Source organism: Aptenodytes forsteri, unplaced genomic scaffold, assembly GCF_000699145.1.
Source record: "Aptenodytes forsteri isolate BGI_AS27 unplaced genomic scaffold, ASM69914v1 Scaffold119, whole genome shotgun sequence".
In the NCBI taxonomy this organism is placed as follows: domain Eukaryota; kingdom Metazoa; phylum Chordata; class Aves; order Sphenisciformes; family Spheniscidae; genus Aptenodytes; species Aptenodytes forsteri.
The window spans coordinates 12,177,387-12,196,406 of NW_008796165.1; the positions used below are offsets into that span (position 1 = coordinate 12,177,387).

At 44.6% G+C, this 19,020-nt stretch overlaps 1 protein-coding gene across 1 annotated transcript in view; it reads left to right on the forward strand.

Annotated features, from left to right (window-relative positions):
- Positions 1–19,020, forward strand: part of NFIA (nuclear factor I A) — a 271,739-nt gene that overhangs the window by 15,179 nt on the left and 237,540 nt on the right. Inside the window, exon 2 of the mRNA XM_019474142.1 lies at positions 4,687–5,218. Coding sequence (XP_019329687.1) covers positions 4,687–5,218 — 532 coding nt within the window. The remainder of the gene's footprint in view (positions 1–4,686; positions 5,219–19,020) is intronic.

A 19,020-nucleotide genomic window follows, 5' to 3' on the forward strand; every position in this document is an offset into this window, starting at 1 on the left:
CCGGCCCCCCCCCTTTCCCCGCGCGCTGCTGCAGGACGCTAAATTACACACCTTCAATTAGCAGGATATAATGGTTTAACGAGGAAATGCTTTGTGGTGGACTCAAACCCCAGATTATTTCCTCCTGCAGGAGATTTTGACTACATTATTCTTATTAATTTAATTTGAATATTTTTTTTCTCCCGGTGAGAAAGCCTCTCCAGGCTCTTTCCGTCGAGAAAAAGGCGAGGAAATGCAGAGAGAGGGGAAGCAGCCTTCCCAGGCAGCCTGAAGAGCTCCAAAAGTTTCGTCCCCTTCTCTCGCCATGGTCCCCCCTCTCCTTCCCCAGCCTCCCCCAAATTTCTGGGTGCCTGGTGAGAAGAAGCCAGGCCGGCAGGGGCACGAAACTCTGCTGGGCTTAAAAACCATACACTTGATTAAAGGCAGGAGGAAAACGGGAGCGGAGGGAGTTTGCAGAGGACGCGGGATGCAACTCCGTGCTCTGCCTGGCCAAAGTTTGTGCCTCTAATTCAACTCTGAAAAATACCTGTTTTTTGTCAGTTCTGCTTCTGCAGGAGGGACAGCAATACGCTCCTCGTAAGGCCAGCAACGTACCGCATCGCTTTGCATCTGCACGTGTAGCTTCTTGGGTTTAGTAGGCCCAGTTGCACGTTAAGGAGAGAAAATAAATCTATGGGCCGGTTGCTCCCTGTCCCGGTCCCCCCCCCGCTTTTTTTTTTTTTTTTTAAATTAAAAAAAAAATGAAAAAAGTCAGGCACTGTGCTTTTACTCAGTTGTGAAAATCTCGCATTCTTGTTGCACGTTTGGAAAAGTAATATGAGGACTAGATGCCTCCTGACAAACTCTTCCCTCCGAAGGATCAATTAGGTGATTCTGTCATTTTCTGTAGAAAAAGGGGGCGAGTCCTTAGCAATTGCAAGCAATTTCCTATTTTTCATTTCAGGAGCTTTTATTGATACAAGTTTTGGGACGGAGATACATTTTTTTTCTTTTTTTGTGTTAAGTTTTGGTTCAGATTTAAAGGGAAGCTTTCGAAAGTGGGTTAGAAAAGGAAAACAAACAGAAATCCTAGTTATGAGCGTATTTATCCAAGCACTGGAACTGAAATGGCACGAGCGTTTTGTATCATCTGTCAGGAAAAATCTAAACATCGTTCCATTTACATATCTGCTGAAGATCTAGGAAATAGTTGGGGAACATATGCACATCTCCTAATAGATTTACAGGCAAATGGATTGTAAAAATATTAACAAGGGTCGCTTTAGCTGGCTTAATTTCAAAGAGATCAGCAGAAATATATTGTTTCAAAAGACTCCTTTTGCAGTGTTACATTATTGCAGGCGCCTTTGGGCTGGGTTTTGGGGCTCTTTTGTTGTCGGGGTTTTTTTTTTTTTTACACCTTTCTGAAGAGCAGAGGAGAATTTCATATAAGCAATACCGAATTGCGCGGCCCAAATTTTAGGTGCTGCCTAGAAACAGGCTGTTCTCGGAAGAGCTGTATCCTCAAACTTTGGAGAGTAGTGCAATGAAAAAAACCCTTACTTTTTATTCTCGCTTTCCTAGCTTTCTGGTGCCTTTTATTTTTAGGTGACCCATCAAACGCCGAGGGGGGAAAGCAAACATCTTTATAAAATACTTTGAAAGTTTCCCTTAAAGCTAACTTGGGGAAAGGCAAAGATCATCTCCTTTTCCACCAGTTACTTAAAATCTTGATATTTTGCAGTGAGGCTGCAGACAAGTCTGCACATCTGTTAGCACACTTGCATTGAGACATTTCCAAAACTTTTTTTTTTGGGGGGGGGCTATTACAACACTGAAATAAGTAATCGTATTGTGCAGAAACTGCTCCCCCCCTCCCCGCTTCCAGCCCAATTTTGTTTGATCAGTCCTGAGTGCTTTTATTTCCACTTCGACTTTGCTAATACCTCACCGCTGAGATTGAAGCAGTGTGATTTTACGGAGTGGCGTGTTTACCAAGACAGTTTGAAAGTTGGTCTGTTTATGAGTCATTAACCTTTTCTCCTCGTACACCATTTTGAAAAGACACATTGGAGTCTAATAGGGACGCGCACACCTCACGCGCCGAGCAGTGGTGCTTTTCATTTACTTCAGCCATGGACCCTGACTTTACACCAAAAAGCACCTTTTTTTTTTCCCCTCCCTCTGAAGTCTTTTAAAGTGGTTTGGGTTTTTTTTTCGGGTGTTGTTTTTACCTCCCCTTTCAGGTTCACATCGTAGAAATCAGCTTTAGCGCAGGTTAAAGCGACTCTCTCTTGGATAGTATCCAGCGTCGAGCCAAAAAAGTCCCGAGCACATGAGATCAGGCAGGACAAAGCGCTGCTTAAAGCAGAAAAGTTAAAATATTTCAGGATGTACCAAGACGTGTTTAGAAACTAGGAAGGCTTGAAGCGCTCCCCTGGCTCATTGTGGGTCTGTCGAGCCTCTGCTGTGTGTACCTTCGCAGATAAACTTCCACTTGACAAAAGGCCTTTTTTCCTTGACTTTCCCTGAGTGGGGAAGGGGAAGGGCAGGAGGGATCAGAAGGGAGGGTTTATTATTTTTAATAGCTTGTAGGGACCTGTAGTTTTTATATTTTTAGGGTTTTTTTTCTCCCCCCCCCTCCCCCACGAGAGCTGTTTCTGGTGGGTGAGAGCAGCTCCATGTGCTGGGATTGTGCCTCCTCTCACTTTTTGAATCTGCCGACTGCAAACTCGCAGCAATCTTTTTTTTTTTTTTTTAACTTTATTGAAATTTGAAACTATGATCTTTTCCAGTAGATGAGGGGGGGGAAAAAAAGAAGAGGAATGTGCCAGTCATTGGAGTGATTTATTTTATTTTACCTGCTTATATTTTAATCATCATTCACAGTACTTGTGATTACTGCCGCTCTGCTGTGCTATAATGAAATATATTGTGCCGGTTTTGGTAGTTTTTAACAATCTGTGTTTAAAATAAAAATAAATGCTGTGGTATTACCTATAGATTTAAGTATTTACAATTTAGGGGCCACTCAGAATAAGTGCAATGAAAGCTTTTGGGAAGTCAGCAGAAGGTCTTGAATTACGACAGGATTTTGCTGATAGATATTGCTACTATTGAGGTCTCAATTTTTCATAATTTTTGAAAAGAAAATGCAAGTTAAAATAAGGTGTTGAAAGGAAGTAAGATGTCTGTTTTAATAACAATATTTGCATGACCTGAAATGATTTGGGTAGGAAATGTATTGCATGGGATAATTAAAAAAAAAAAAAAGTTAGTTAATCTGAAAAATCCCCAATGTTGCCTTGCAAGGGTAGGCAGCGGGTGGCTTTTACCATGCTGCGGGAAACGTTGCACAAATTACTTTATTTTTCCCTCCTGGAGGGCCCGATCCTGAGAGAAGGAGGAACTCGGCCCCTAGAAGCAGAGATGTCCCCAGCACGCAGTGCTGGATCAGGCCCCCACAGGCTATATACGTTTTTATGTGCAGCCTGGAGTTCGGTCATTCATTTATTCAGAGAAAAACAAAAAGCGTGGTCCCAGTGTATTGTAATATTTTTTGATCTCTCTGGCTGATTTATGTAGTACTTTTTGAGGATATGTATTATTATTTTTTTTAACAAAATCGGGGGGTCTTTACTGCATTTTTTTTAATTGTCAGCACAATTTTAATTGTGATTATTTTTGTGCCAAGGAAGAGGGGTGATCTTTAACTCATCGTTACACAAAGCAAGCAGTGTCTCTGGATGGCCAAACTAAATTTCCAAGTAGGGCATTTCTTTTTAAATATATGAAAATACGACACAACTTATAAAGAAAAAAATAATTCTTTGCGTATTTGCACAAGTCATGCTAAGGATTTCTGTTACTGCATTTTTCAATTTTTCCTGTTTCTTTTTATTTTCTAGAAAGGCTCAGAGTTTGGCTTGTCCTAATATGCCCGAATATCAGATTTTTTTTTTTCTTTTTGACTAAATATAAACAAAACTTTAAAAAAAAAATTGTGAGACTTGCTTTTTCTAGGATTTTAGTGTTAGTTATTGTTGCGCACACAGGATAAATCGGCGGCCTTACTTTCTACTCCCTTCACTGTTTAGGAAACGGAGAGAAAACCACCCTTCATTGTATTTGTATGTGCAGCTATATTGGCATTTTACTATACTGCCTGCTGCTATTTCCAAATATATCTTAGGGAAAGTTTTACTATACTTTAGACTTCCCCATACAAACATTGATTGGCATCCAAATGTTTAGGATTTGCCAAATTGGCGGGCATACGCTGGCTACACCGCAAGCAGTGGGGTCAGGGAGAGAGCAAAGGGAGATACGCACTCCGCAAGTGGACTTGCAGTGGGGTTTTTAGCTTTTAACTCATTCTCCCTTTTTTTTTAAGAGAGATTTGGAGTTTGGGGAAAGGGCCCCATCGTTGCACCATCTCCGGCTGGGTGCTTGTTTGAAGTTGGACCCTGTTTTCGGGGGGGTGGGAGTGGAGGTTTTGTGTCGGTGCGAGGTGAAGCGGGGATGCGGTGGTGGCGGGGTCGGGGTCCATCGGCGAGGGGTGCGAGTCCCGCAGCCTGTAAAATGTATAAGCACCCTCCTAATTCTCACCGTCCCAGCGAGCCTTAGGGCCTCGCACGAAAGCCCCGTTTCTGGAGGCTTTTTGTTGATGGTTTCGGTGACATCGACCCTTGTCTGTAACTTTTTCAGGATGAATTTCATCCCTTCATCGAAGCACTTCTGCCTCACGTCCGAGCGTTTGCATACACGTGGTTCAACCTGCAAGCCCGAAAAAGAAAATACTTCAAAAAACATGAAAAACGCATGTCAAAAGAGGAAGAGAGAGCCGTGAAGGACGAACTGCTAAGTGAAAAACCCGAGGTAAAGCAAAAATGGGCATCCAGACTTCTGGCAAAACTCCGGAAAGATATCAGGCCTGAATTTCGGGAGGATTTTGTTCTCACAGTCACAGGAAAAAAGCCTCCGTGTTGCGTTCTTTCCAATCCAGACCAGAAGGGCAAGATGAGAAGAATTGACTGCCTTCGCCAGGCAGATAAGGTCTGGAGGTTGGACCTTGTTATGGTGATTTTATTTAAAGGTATTCCGCTCGAAAGTACTGATGGCGAGCGCCTTGTAAAGTCCCCACAGTGCTCTAACCCCGGGCTGTGCGTACAGCCCCACCATATAGGAGTTTCTGTTAAGGAACTCGATTTATATTTGGCATACTTTGTGCACGCAGCAGGTAAGTGCCTTTCTATACCACCTTCTACAACTTTTCGGTTTATCTCCGTGCCGGGTGCCGTGCCCCGGCGGTGGCTGCAGCAGCCGGGGAGGGAGCAGGGGACGCCGGTTATCGCCCTCCCAGGGCGGCGAGGGGAGTGCCAAAACTGCCCCCCCCCCCCCTTTTTTTTTTTGTGGGCTTTTAAGGTGCAGCCGCATAAAAGCGGCTCTCGTTTTCTGGGGGTTAATGGCGTTTTGGGCATTCTTCACAGGTGTTATCCTAAACGTTGTCCTAGGAGAGATTGCAGCTGGATGCGGCTTCCTTTATCCTGATTTTGGGGGAAAGCAGATAGATTTTAATTTAAAAAAAAAAAAAGTTTGTATATGTTATGCACAAAGTAGTCTGAGAAGGCTAGAGGTCCCCAAGGCCCATGGGTCAGGAGTACCAGGTATCCTCACACCGGGGAGTGTAAATCCCACAGGACTGGGCTCGGAGGGAAAGGGGAAGATGGTCCCTCAATAGGAAATCTAGCCATCAGGTCTGAGCAGCCACGAAACAAACCCCCGAGTAATCCTATGGGGAAAAGGAGGCATTTAAACCCCCCTGAAATATCGCAATTTATACACCTAGAAGCTGAGCAGGTCTTGAAACAAATTCCTGGTTTGATAATATTGTGCTTATGGGGGGGCTGAGATGTTTTTGCATGTGATGAAAATGAAAATCTTGGGATCTCTGACTCCAGTGCAAAGTACACCCTGCCCGCGGAGTGACTCGGTGTGCTCAGAGGATGTGTAGTATGTTGACTGGATAAAATAATATGCTATTGTAGTTCTCCTGAGTGATTATATTGCAGAAACATGTGTGTATGCGAAGTTCTAGGCCCTGGTTTTCACGTATAGAAGGCATACGTCCCCCTGAGTTTCAGCTTGACTTGCAAGTTGAGGGGCTGGACAGGCTGGAAAAAAAGAGGAGCAAAGGGGGGAGGAATCATATTAGTAGAAACCATTTCTATATAAATATACATCAGTAAGAAAACTGAGCAAATTGCAGCACTGGGAGCCTGCATTTCCAATGCCACCTTCTTTCAGAGGGTCTTGCAGAAAGTTTTGGCTACCCCAAAGTTTTTCTGCGCTGAGTCCCTGCAGTGGTTGTTGCAATAGGCAGTGTCGCCGCTGTGATTTTATGGGTACGATCCCTCTTCGGAAATAACTTTTGAGTATCCTCATGGTATTTCTTGCAGATAAGCTGTGAAATTTACTTTGCACTTCGGTGCAATGTAGTAAATCATATTGCACGTTTATGGTGAAGGGGAGGTAGGCAAATATTGTGGAAAATGATTTATTTACTCTGCAATTTATTATGGGGCATGGTGAAGGAAGGATTACCAATTAATGGCTAACCAAAGGGAGATTGGGGCTGGGGTGTTGCAGGTCCCCTCGCATTCCATCACCGGCCCCGAGGAGACCAGGGACTCACATCCCTTTTGTCTGTCTCATTTTCCTCCTCCGTACATCGGAGCAGGGTGATGCACTTAAAGTGCTTTGATAGCCACGGCTGAAAACCACTACATAGTGCTGTATTGGATTTATATATAGTGCGGTGCCGGTAAATACTGGTCCGTATTGTGTTTCCTAAATGAAAAGCAGCCTTCTGCGGAGTGCAAAAGTTGTTAATAGAAACCAACGGTCTTGGTTTAACCTGCATGTAGGGTCACAAAAATGTAGGATGGGGAGAAAAGGACCAAACCCAGGGGTGTGAGTACTCCGCGGAGCTTGAAGGGATCTTCCCCCTGTTATAACAGTCAGGCAACAGGCATTATAAAAGTTCAGTATCGTGATTAGGGATATACCATCTTATCAGCATGCTGTTGGCAAACAGTAGGCTTGATAGCGAACTCTGCCTTCATCAACCACAGGCAGCAATTGCACTAATTGTTCTTCGGACTAGATGTTTGCCGCGGAAACTTAGTGCGAGGCTTAGGCTCATTTTTTTGGGGTTAGATTTGCCATTTTGTGTAAGCAGTAACGCGCTCGTACAGACCGCACTGCTTCATGTTTTCGGCCGTTGTTTGCTGATTGCACGCATCGCATTGTGCTCTTAATGCAGTCGCGTGTGCTGGCGTATTCCCTGCTAAACCTCACCAGAGAGGGGGACAAAATGATTTTTAGGAGGTAGCACAGCGTGGTCGCCGTCTATATTGCTTCACAGGGGTAAACCGAAAGCCTCGCATATAGGCTACCTTTTTTTTTTCCCCCTTTTTTCCATTTTTTTTCCCCCCTCCGATGTATCCCAGCAGTCTTTGTTACACCTGAACATTGGCCAAGTTGACAGCCATTGGTTCCCGCAGACCCGCAGTAATGGCAGCTTGTGCCGGGTGCGCAACAGGAAAATTACAAAAGAAAAGAAATATTAAGGGTCCTTTGTCTCAAACTCCATCAGATCTTGCTCCTCAAATGTATGGACCGCTTATTTGTAAGGAGGAAGTCACCAGCACAAATATTAGGTAGGCTGGTCAACTTACATATAGTGGATTTGACAAGCATCTGCTATAGTACAGAAGATTTGTAAACACTAAACAATGTTTTTACCTCCTTAAAAGTTTTGAGAAGTTGCCAGTATTGGCAGGAGGCACAGACTCCGAAACGTGCTTGAAGATACGTGCCAAAACCATTGTGACCTTTTCACCCATAGTGCTTGCTTCTCTTTTTCTTGGGTTTTTTTTTCCACTCTTCGTCTTCTTGTTTTTGGGGGGAGTATTCTCTTCCAAGATGCCCTTATTCGAGCTGACTTCGGCAGCGAGATGTCCCTTTCCTTCTAAACATGTACGATAATTATTGCTTTGTATCCACGCTTTTTCTTCAGTAGGCACTATCATCTGTAAGGGAACACATGTGCACAGATTTAAATAGTGCTTCTTACAAAGCTACTGAAATCAATTATTCTCTTTAAGAACTGGCTAGAAAGAGAAAACAAAAATATGCAAATAGGCAAACTACATGTCATTTTCATTTAAAAAAAAAAGAAGGAAAAAAAAAAAGGAAAGGAAGATCGGTGTTTTGTGAATTAGAGGTTGACCAAAAAATGTATTGAAATCTAGAGTATTGCTCTCAGTTTGCAGTTTCTAATCTGCTTAACTAAAAGCAGGCGGCATTTTTGTACCCTGAACTTGGGTTCGCTTTTTAGTTTTCACTTATGCTGCACTTGTATCAAATGACAAGTTGGAAACCATTGTGGCAAACCGTTTTCTTTGTGGGAGTCGAACAGTAAAGCTAATTTATGACCGGTCCTTTACCAGATGATCTGTATCAGAATCTACAATATACTAGGCACGTGGCAAGGTCACAATTTAAGTTGTTAAGGTCACAACCTTAGCCACCAGGCATTTGACCTTTTAGATAAAGTTAACCTTTGTTCATTAGTAGGCACTCAACCGAGAACTTTCTGGAGTTTTTTACTGCTTTGGAGTTCCTTCTGCTAATGTGATCAGATTGGAGAATAGATTCGCAATGGAAGTAGTTAAATGTTGTGAGAGGTCACAGTTTTTAGAGACTTCTCCAGTGGACGAAGCTGGATGGCAGGCCAGGAGGCGATGCTGCGATGCCCGATTTATTTTTTTGGACAACCATCATTATGCACTTCGGGCGAGAATTAAGCTAGCGAGGTGTTTGTGGCAGAGAAAATCTTTTAATCTTTCAGAAAGACATTTAAAAATCCCAAATTTAAGAAAAATCTGGGGCTAGAGTTTTATTTACATGAGCTCATTTTTCTGTTCGTGTTTAGAATAGAAGCCAGAGAAGATGCAAGAAGTCAGCCTTATTTCTGCGACTGTGAAAATTTACTTGGCGTCTAAAATATGCTCTATGGCTAATTGCCTGGGCAGTAGTATATAGCACATGACCTTGAACTTTAAGCAGACCCATTTTACGTTCCCATCGGCAGATTTAAAATATTTCTACTTGGACCACCGCAAAGAGGCATCGATGGGAATAACCCAGAGATTGGTTAAATGCAGGAAACAACTGCAGATAGCCAAAATACCCGTGGAGGTATCAGGGAGTCCGAAAGGTACATAAGGCTTTGCGCCGTAATCTTTTAGTACAATTGGTATTGATTGTTGCTGCATTAATCCTGTTAATAGCCGCAGCCGGTTCGGCGTGTTGCAGGGATGTGAGGGGTGTCCTGACAATACTGTACATCACCAAAAGAGCTGTCACAGCATCTTGAACTCCTGATAGCTGCTTTGCAAAAGTGGAGCGTTCGACGGTGGAAACTATTACCGGCTCATATAGAAACACACACCATATTGTTTACTTAATTATGCCGTAGCGAAGGCTCGTTTTTAATTATTTAGCTGACTTTCTTGCTTTGCTGTGATACCACATTTATTATTTAATTTGAAATCAAAAGGGCTGCGCTACTGTTAGTTTTTGATGCATTTTACTTTTGTTTTGGCTACGTTATTGTCATTCCATCGTACAGTAATCCAGATAGCCGTGATATGCAGATTGGCCAGATGGTCATGTTAACAGATTGAGAACCCACTTCCCACTGCTAAAGAGCAGGTGTAAGATCAGTGGGCTTTTTTTTTTTCTCCTTTCCTCCCAAGTTTCAACCAAAATGCTCTTTGGACAGCTCATAATGGTAGTTAAAAAGAGGCACATTTCAAATGGTGTTTGTTCTGCGGAGACAATATGTAATATATGTGTCATTTTTACACGTATCTGAAGACTTTTAAAGCATCCGTGACATTCTCTCCATATAGAAGGCTTTTGAAAACCTGCTTCCAGCCCGTGGCTGTTCCAGTGTACATCCAAAATGGTCCTTAAAAGTTTTGCTTGTGATGTTAATAGTCCCTATTAGTTTCTACAGAAAACGCAGATTACATTTACTCTTACAAAAAGTACTCAGCCAGCTTTGCACCAGGTATTTCACACGCTTTCCCTGTACAGGGCTCCCTGCACATGCCCAGGGGAACCTGAACAGTTCAGTGTTCAGCTGAGATTTTAATATTTGGGGGCTCATAGGGGGTTTTTTTCCTCCATTAATTTTTGCCACAGTGAGAAATCTATAGTTTTAATGAAAAAAGTGAAATGAAGACATCTCGTGGTATTTCTGCCCTCAAGGAATACCAGGAGAAGGCAGATTTTGCGTTGCTTTAGCCTTATAAAAGGTGCCCTTAAAAAGTCAGTGGTGGGAGCCTGGGTCTATATATCAGCTGGGAGAGGTGGGGAGATGACAGCTCCAGCTCCTTGACACCCCAAATTTCATGCACCCACCTATCACGGGCGTGCACGAAACGCGGCGATCTGCACGCCCCATGTGGCGCAGAAAGATATCTCCATCTATCGATGCTCTCTGCTTTGGGGAGCGGGACTGACCGCTTTCTGCAGCTGCGAGCAGGGCAGTAGCTGACAGAAGCAGGATTTAGGTGGGACAACTGCTCTCCCCGTGCAGTTGTAACTGAGCCGGTGAGTATCTGTGATAATTCAGATACTAACTGGTGCGGCACTTGGGACGGTCTGCTCTATCATGAACCCCTGGCAGGCGTTCAGTCATGTGGTTTAGCTTTCCCCTTTCTCCAACAACAACAACAGCAACAACAAATAAACATGGGATAAAGATGTATTTCATATGCCCAGGATGTTTTCCAGGTGATGGGTTCGGCCGGTATAAGGGCACGTTATTTCCATACCTCCCTGCCCCGGCGGGCTTCGAGGTGCAGAAGCGGGAGAAGCCTTTGACTGGTAAGAAAGTTGCCCAACGCTGCTGGCTTGTCTACAAGCGACTGCACTTTTATATTTCCCTTCTTTTCTACCCAATGATGAATAGCATTAATTTAGATCTATTTAAGGCGAGTGTGGGAGAAACCACAATCTTTGTTGTGGTCACTGCTGTACACAGCGGGGCTGAATGTTTCTCTTGGTTGAGGCCTCAAAGCTGAGTCTGGAGAACCCAAAACATCGTGTCAGCTTTTCAAACCCTTCAAAGAGACAGTGGAATCCTAATTGTTCATAAAACCCGCTATTTATTATTACAGTTATGTATTTTCTCCCCATTTGGATGTAAAGGCAAGGGCATCCCTTGCTTTCCGTGCCTTGAGCTTCTTTGCAGCTCCTCCTCCTCCTCCCCTCGATGCTTTGGGTTCAGGCACCGGCCGAGGCTTTTGCAAACAGCAAACAAACCCCAGCCCGCTGCTCCATAAACCCTCAACCCCTCCCCAAAAGCCTGCGCTTTGCCACACGTGTCCCAGAGTTGGACCCTCCAGGGCTTAGAGACTGTCCCGGCAGGACGGCTTTTGGGGCATCCTCGCTAGGAGCTGTGGGTCCGGCTCTGCCCCAGCTTCCTTCCACGCAGGCAAGGGCTGGAGTTGCTGATTAAATTACAGGCTGTAAATTCAGGGCAAATTATTTTAGCCTCCTAACAGCAGCCGACCCTGAAGGTTTCCTTACGACAGTGAGGGCTCTCGGTAGATAAGAGTTGTCGGTGGACTAAAATTCATTTTAATCGCTTTGGTTTTTCCGTTCATGTGATGCTCTTCATTCATTTCATCTTTGGTTATTGTTAATTATCACCTGCATTACGGTAGCCACCAAAAAGCCCAGCTGGGATCAGCATATGGGTCACGGTGCCCATGATGTGTGGGGCAGTTTTATCCGAGCAAATTCTTTGAGGGTTTGCAGCATTTTTTGCCCAATTGCAAGGGCAGTGGCCTTGCTGATTCCCTCATCACAGCATAATTCATTTTGAAGAGATAACAGTGTATTTATGTATTTTTTGGAAATGTTTCTAGCTAGCATCGCTCCATGTGGCATCGTTGCGGCTCGGCATGTAGGAGGAGGATGTGGCCCCCATAGAGCGGGTGGATTGAGGCTGGATTTGGAGCCGCTGCCCATAAAATACACGGGGGCCTCCATTTTGTGTGCCAGACTGTCACATGCGAGTGCAAAATGGAGAGCGGCACAGTTGAGTTTTGCTTATAGCAAAGCATGTAGGCATACGTTGCCCACGGTCCCTGCACCGCCGTGGTGCATGCAGACCCACGGAGAGGCCCAGGGGGAGTATCCTGAGCTTATACATCCGTAGGTTCCTCCTAAGGGGGTCTCGGTCTCTTCTCTGGGTCCTTAATATCCACCCTCCCCATCCGAGTGTTATCCCAGTGTCATGGCCAGCCGGCACATTGGCTCTCGGGCTGGTGCGAAGGGCCCCGGGGAGTCGTTCCTCCTTCCCCGTGGGCTTCGGTACACATCAGTGCCATTAGATTAGCAAGATAAAATCAAGACGTGTTTAATGACATACGATTCTGAAAGTTTCCTGGACTTTATTGTTCATAACTTGGACCTGAGTTGGGTTATTTACACATGAGGATTAAAAAGCTGCAAACAACTGTGTGATTTTTAGGGGCTGAAAGCAATTAGCATATGTGGGTAGGAGGATACACTGCATGTCTGCGTTCCTTTAAAATATAAATCACAGTTATTTAATTATGTTTTGAGAGGGCAGATTTAAGGATATACTGCAAAATGCATTACCTATTATACCAACACGATAATCTTATTAACCTTGCTTTCTACTTTTTAATTTTATTGTGCACCCTGTACAACTCTTATGATATCAAAAATAATTACTTGGAGAATACATGATGTCAGAGGTCCAATATGACATTTATCTTCACAAGTGAGGAGACGACTATCTCATGCATTGCATAGCAGCACGGGAGGCATCAGGCAGGTCTGCACTGGGGAAAGGAAGCGAAGATAGGTATCATCAGATGCTATTTAACTTATATAAGCGTGTGTTTGCAGATCTGTGTTATAGCCGAAGGCCGGCTTGACCAAACTTGATGCAATTCAGCATCCGCGGGCCTCCCGCAGTAGAAAGGCTGAATGTTTTACTTGCATGTGCCATACAACTCCCGTAGGTGAGCCAATATTTCAGGGTGGCCCCATGCATCCAGCCCTGATCCCAGTTGGATCTCCTGTTAAACCCTGTGTTCTCCATCACATCCCTCCTCAGGGCAGCACCTCTCTCTCTTTCTTTATCCATCTCTCCTAACGTTTGATATGTGTTGATATTTCCCCCTTATTTTGTGAGGGAATGGGTGAGGGTGATGGGTGAGGGGAAACAAATGCCATAATAATATCCCTTTTCAGAAGAATATAGTTTAATTTTGTGTGTGCGTGCAGCAGCTGCCATTGGCAAGCTGTCGTCTTTGTTGCCATGGGCTTTTTTTTTTTGCATGCGTGCCAGAACATGATTGGATGTTTCAGCATGTTCATGTTTTGGGGTGAGATATATCTGTAGTGAAGCACAAAATTATCATGGGGTTGGTGGGTGTCCAAGGCAGGGTTATTTGGCCAGGTGAGCTGGTTGTGCTGGAGAGGGTCATGCGAGCATGGTACCTGGTGGTTGTTTGGTCGATGAGCTAAAACTCGCTGGTGCTCTGGATTTTTTGATGATGTAAAAAGGTCACTTAAAAACATCACAGGAGGGTGTATCACTGAGGTCTCCTCCAGCAGGACACCCACAGGGTGCAGTGGGAAGCCCCTGGTGTTACCTGGGGAGGACTGGTTGGCGGGTTTCTCCTGCCCATCTCACTCGCCTGGTGTGTCCATCCCTGGCTCTCGCTGACACTGCGGGGAGCTGAACGGTGGCACTGGTGAGTTTTTGCTGCCTGAGACCCTGACCGGTGATACACAGGCTCTGGGCAGGGCTTGCGGTGCATGTGGGGATGGAGCACGCTTTCCATGGGACCTAAAACTAATGCAGCATTGCCCACGAGAGCTGCAGGTTACAGCAAATCCTCCAGACCTGCCACCATGGCACTTAGCCCTGGCCACAGAGGTGTAGCTAGTGCTTTTCCTGCTCCTTGGTTTCATCCGTTTGTCACATTCATAACATGCTCATAGCATCAGTATGTAAACAAAGTCTAAACCTGCTCTGCACCGTCCTCTGTGCTGCACATCTCTCGTCTCGTCCCAGCCGCTGTCACCCCACGTTAAGTAACACACGATGGGAGAGCAGGAGTGCTCTTCAGACTGGGAAACCCACCGCATGGCTGCGGGGATCATTGCTAGGTGCAAAATGCATTTGAAAATCCAGGAGAAATATTTCATAGGGAAGTGTCTCCATACAGCCTTCTTAGGCTTGGACTAGTCCTAAATCGGAGCACCCGGCGAGGGGAGAGTTTGCAGGGCGAGTGCAGGCACTGTGCACAGTCTGCTGAAGGTTTCAGGAGAAAGACAGGACGAAGAACTAAATGCAAAGTGTTGAGACAGCCTCATTCATGTAGTATTTTTCTGTGTCTACAGATTTAGTCTTGTGTGTGAGGGACAGATAATGAGCTGCGTGAGCTTTGTAATAAACATTGTGTCTGGTTAAATTACCATTTCTGTGTTTAAAGCCAATATGTGTGTTACAAAATACCTTGTAATGCACTGAAAGAACAGGGATGAACCCCTGTAAAGGTATCAAAAGACAAGTTAGGTGGTTGCTATGTTTATCGTCAAGATGTACGCTTACTGGAGATTTTAATGCAGAAATGCATTGTCAATCAGATTTCATCCTAAGGATATTTGCTCAAAATTTTGTCTGATCTTTTTACCCAATACAGTTTTAATTTGATAGAATTAATTTGAAGAAAACAGCCAAATCCCTGAATGATGCTGGAAACCTAGGGTAAAATTTAAATTTAATTCAGTTCTTTTTTATTTTTTTCTTTTAAGGCAAAGTAGTTTCAAGTAAATCAGAAGAATGAATTCTTTGTGTCAGGATGCTTTTCTAAAGCCCAGCTATTGTTGGGATCCCTTTTAGGGAGGATAGCCACTGCAATGCTTTTATTGTGTGATGACGAGGACTTTTCTTGACGTGATGAGGACTTCATTAAAAATAGCCAACAAACCTATTTACATTTGTTTCTGTGTTAAAAAGTAAAAAGTAGTTGTCGCTGAGCTAGAAAGTAAATCCCGCATCATTTGATTTGAAAGCTTCACAAACGGCTTGCCTGGCTGTGGGAGGATCAGCCCCGACAGCGGCTGGCTGAACCCTTGCGAGTGTAGGTTGGGTATTGCTGGAAAAGTTGGAAAAAACACAGGGCAGTCAGGTAAGAAGTGGGATTTTTGTGGTCAAGACCTTTTTTTTTTCCTGTAGAGAAGGACATCAGCTTCAACAGCTCTGGTTTAGGTTCTTCCTAGGCAGATGCAGTTACAAACACCCGGCCAGGGAGCTCAGTGCTGTTTGGGGATGCACAGTATCCGTGTGCATCTTTGCGTCTCAGAAGTGCATCCTCAGGGTGTCTGTTCTTTGTAATGTGGTACACGAGCCTGATATATAGGCAAAATAATATGCTTAAAACCCACTTTAAATACGGATGCTGTTTCTTTTTCTGGTCAAAAGATGCAGGTCAAAATTGTGATGGGAATTGAGAGAGTGGACCAGTTGTTTTACACATGCACGGTCTTTAGTAATAAACTCTTCTATAAAAAAGTGAGATGTGTCTAAGCAGTGAGCAGTCCCAGCGTGTGAAGCCATCTGCCCGCAGGACGAGGACAGTATGAGCCAGGTCCCCGTCCCAGCACGGAGCTTGGTTATCTGCTGTGGTCCCGTGCGGTGCAGAGCGCAGGGACCTCTTCACGTGCCCTTCGTGCAGGTGGGGACCTGGCTAAGGACTATTTGTGTGCCACAGGGTGCGACGCGCACATTTCCCTGCAGTGTGCCGAAGGATGCTGTGGGCATTGCCCTGGAAAAAATAAGTATAGAGAGTTTTCATTCCTGAACGTCCTGTTGGTAGAGTAGGGTTTCCGTGAGATGGGTCACTGAGAAAGTCCTGCTTTTCTCCCCCTTCCTGGCTGGATCTCTCCCCACTATTGCCCTTTGCAAGCAGCTTCGTTTGCCCAGGGCTTGGGGCTGAGTTATCCTCAGCTGCTCGGTGCCTTCATCCCCGCTGCGGGCCACTGAGCTTGTGCGGTCCAGCCTGGCTCGGGGTGCCAGCAGCGCCGCTGTCAGCAGCAGGGCTTGGCATAGGGAAGGCACAAGTGCCGGCGATGCAAAGTCAGGACGCGCAGGGAGATTGGAAAGAGTGAAATGAGTCAGAATTTGAAACAAGAAAGGGATGTTTCTGTCCACACAGTTCTGAAATACGGGGCAGGGGTATCTTTGAGTTGGTAAATGTGCTTTGAAAGCCTCAAAAAACTTTTTCTGGTTGCACAAGCAGTATCTAATATTAATATTTCCTCATTAAAAGGGATGAAGGATTTCTCAGACAGTCTTGCTCATGTACATCGTTTTTTGAACAAGCTTCATCTACCTTAGCAACTTCTCCAGGGAACTGTCCAGCTCCGCGCTGGGTGTGCTGGGGCCGCTGGTGCCGCTTGAGGACAGGTCAGTGGCCATGGAGGCGTTTGCCATTTTAATAGCCTTCCTATACCGATTGCTGCGATGACCTGTTTGTTTGGATTATATCTCTTTTTTCATATTTAAAAAGAAGAAAAAAAAAGAAAACAAAGGAAGTACAGTGCTGTGCACAGAACAGTTATTAAAAACAGTTGGGAAGCATATAAAAGGTACTGTTTGTGTGAGAAACGGGACAGCTGTGATGGTCTATTGGGAAAGTGTGTACAGATGGTGGTAGGGAGGGGAATGATGACTACATGGCTGATAAATGAAATACAAAAAGCATTAAATTGGTGATCTTTTTAAAGAGTACATTTTTGGTTAGCATTTTTGGTGCATCATTAGGGCTCTTTGTCTGCCTCTTATTTAGCCCGGAAGTGCGACTATCTTTGTACATTTGTGGCTCTGATTTTGTTTACAAATAAGGAGTCTGTTTAATAAATCACATACCATGGGATTATTAAAGAAGATAATTAAGCGCATGGTTTTCCCTACATTGGGAATGGCATGGGATCGTCCTAAAGACCTGACAATACCACAAATGCAGTTGGGCTCGAATTAGTTACGGTAACACGTGGGATTTCCTGGAGCCTAAACAGATTTCTTTGTTTTGCAAGAAGTGGGACTGGCGGCGCGAGCCGGGTTCGGGGAGCGAGGCTTCGGTGTTTCGAAACTGTGGAAGGCAAATTACTCGGCATTTTGCCTTTATTTTAAATTAGCTTATGGTCCTGAGGGTGGTGGCACCCAGTGACCGGTGCTGGCTGCAGTATCTGGGGGATGCTGGGGCTCCCGGGGGATGCAGGGGCTCCTCTGGCCCCACAGGGGCCTCTTTCAAAGGAGGCAATGAAGGAAAGAGGGAGGGAGGGTCGGAGATAAAATTTTTCCCTGTCATTCATAGGAGAGGGATCCCCATCTTCCCATCCTTAGCAGAGCTTTATCACATCCCTTATCCTAGAGCTCATTTATCAGGGACTAATGGAAATTAAGGCAAAATCTGTGCATTTCTGCACAGTGCTATAAAGTAGAGATGGTCACTCAAATGCTGCAAACCTCGGCGTGGAGAGTTTTTAAACTAATAGGCAAAGTAATCCCCCTCCTCCCAGCGTTTCATCCAGTTTCCAGCTGAAATAATTCCTAGTTTCCCTTCGCCTTCCCTCTCACCCACCCGTTGCTTTGTGTTCCTGCTCATTGTTTCTGGGTGCCATCAATAGACGAAAGCATTTTCCTTAATAATAAATAGCCTTTGGTAATGCCGTGCTTTTCCATGAACCGGCCCAGTGTCCGGCTGCCCCGTGAGCCCCGGCCATGTCATTGTCCCTCCCTCGGGGGGGATAGGCCACCGGCAACCTCAGCACCCCGTTTCAAGTGCTGCAAAAAGGGGGTTCAGCAAACCTCCATAAGAAGAACCTGCCCAGAGGGAATTTTTCTGGAGCCGTTTGGTGCAGGTTTACTGATGTTCTGAATTTTGTTGATTTACAAACCTTCCACCCCATTTCAAGTGCTGCAAAAAGGGGGTTCAGCAAACCTCCATAAGAAGAACCTGCCCAGAGGGAATTTTTCTGGAGCCGTTTGGTGCAGGTTTACTGATGTTCTGAATTTTGTTGATTTACAAACCTTCCAAAGCTTTAACATACCACTTTGGGGATTATTTGCTCTTCTGACACAGTATCACAAACTCCTCTTGTTACCAGACTTGATGAACGACATGTGTCACTGTGCCTTTTTTTGGGCCAAGTAAATATTCTTCTGCATTTTCTTGAAATGTAGAAAAAAAGAAAGATTTTAAAAAGGTTTAATGTGAGGAAAATGTATGACAACTTGATAGATTGCTTGGGACTTCAGTGCAGTAATTGTACAAAGTAGGTTGCAATTTTTTTTTACAGATGCATTGTATTAAAAAGAACAATAGACGAAGAGACATATAGCACGAGGATGGAGAGACCATCTTGGCCAACCTCTACAAATTTGTTCCAAATTTCAATTATTAAATATCACAAAAGTATTTATTGTAGTAACACTGTACAATTTCTTGGCTGATCAGATCTTGAGTCGCTTGTGGGTTTTTTGTACACCTTGTCCGTAAACACGCTTCACCTCTTACAAAGAAAACAGTCCGTTTCATTTGCAGGTCATGGTGAAGAGGCAATTTAGCAATATCTGGGCATGTATGAAATGCCTCGAGTTGAAGATGATTCCTTCTAATAAATGTTTTATTTTTTATCAGTATGAACGTGTGCTCTCCTATAGCTTCACTAAGTAGACAAGTCCAAGAGGTCTTCTAAGAGCTGCACTGGTGGGTATCCCAGAGGCAGCAGAAACAAGCAGCTGTTCGAGATGTTGCTGCAGTACCTCTTGATGATACCAGTCCAACTGCAGTCCTGGCCTTGCAAACGGCCGCCGACAACAACCTCGTCAGCCAGAGATGCAAACAAGGA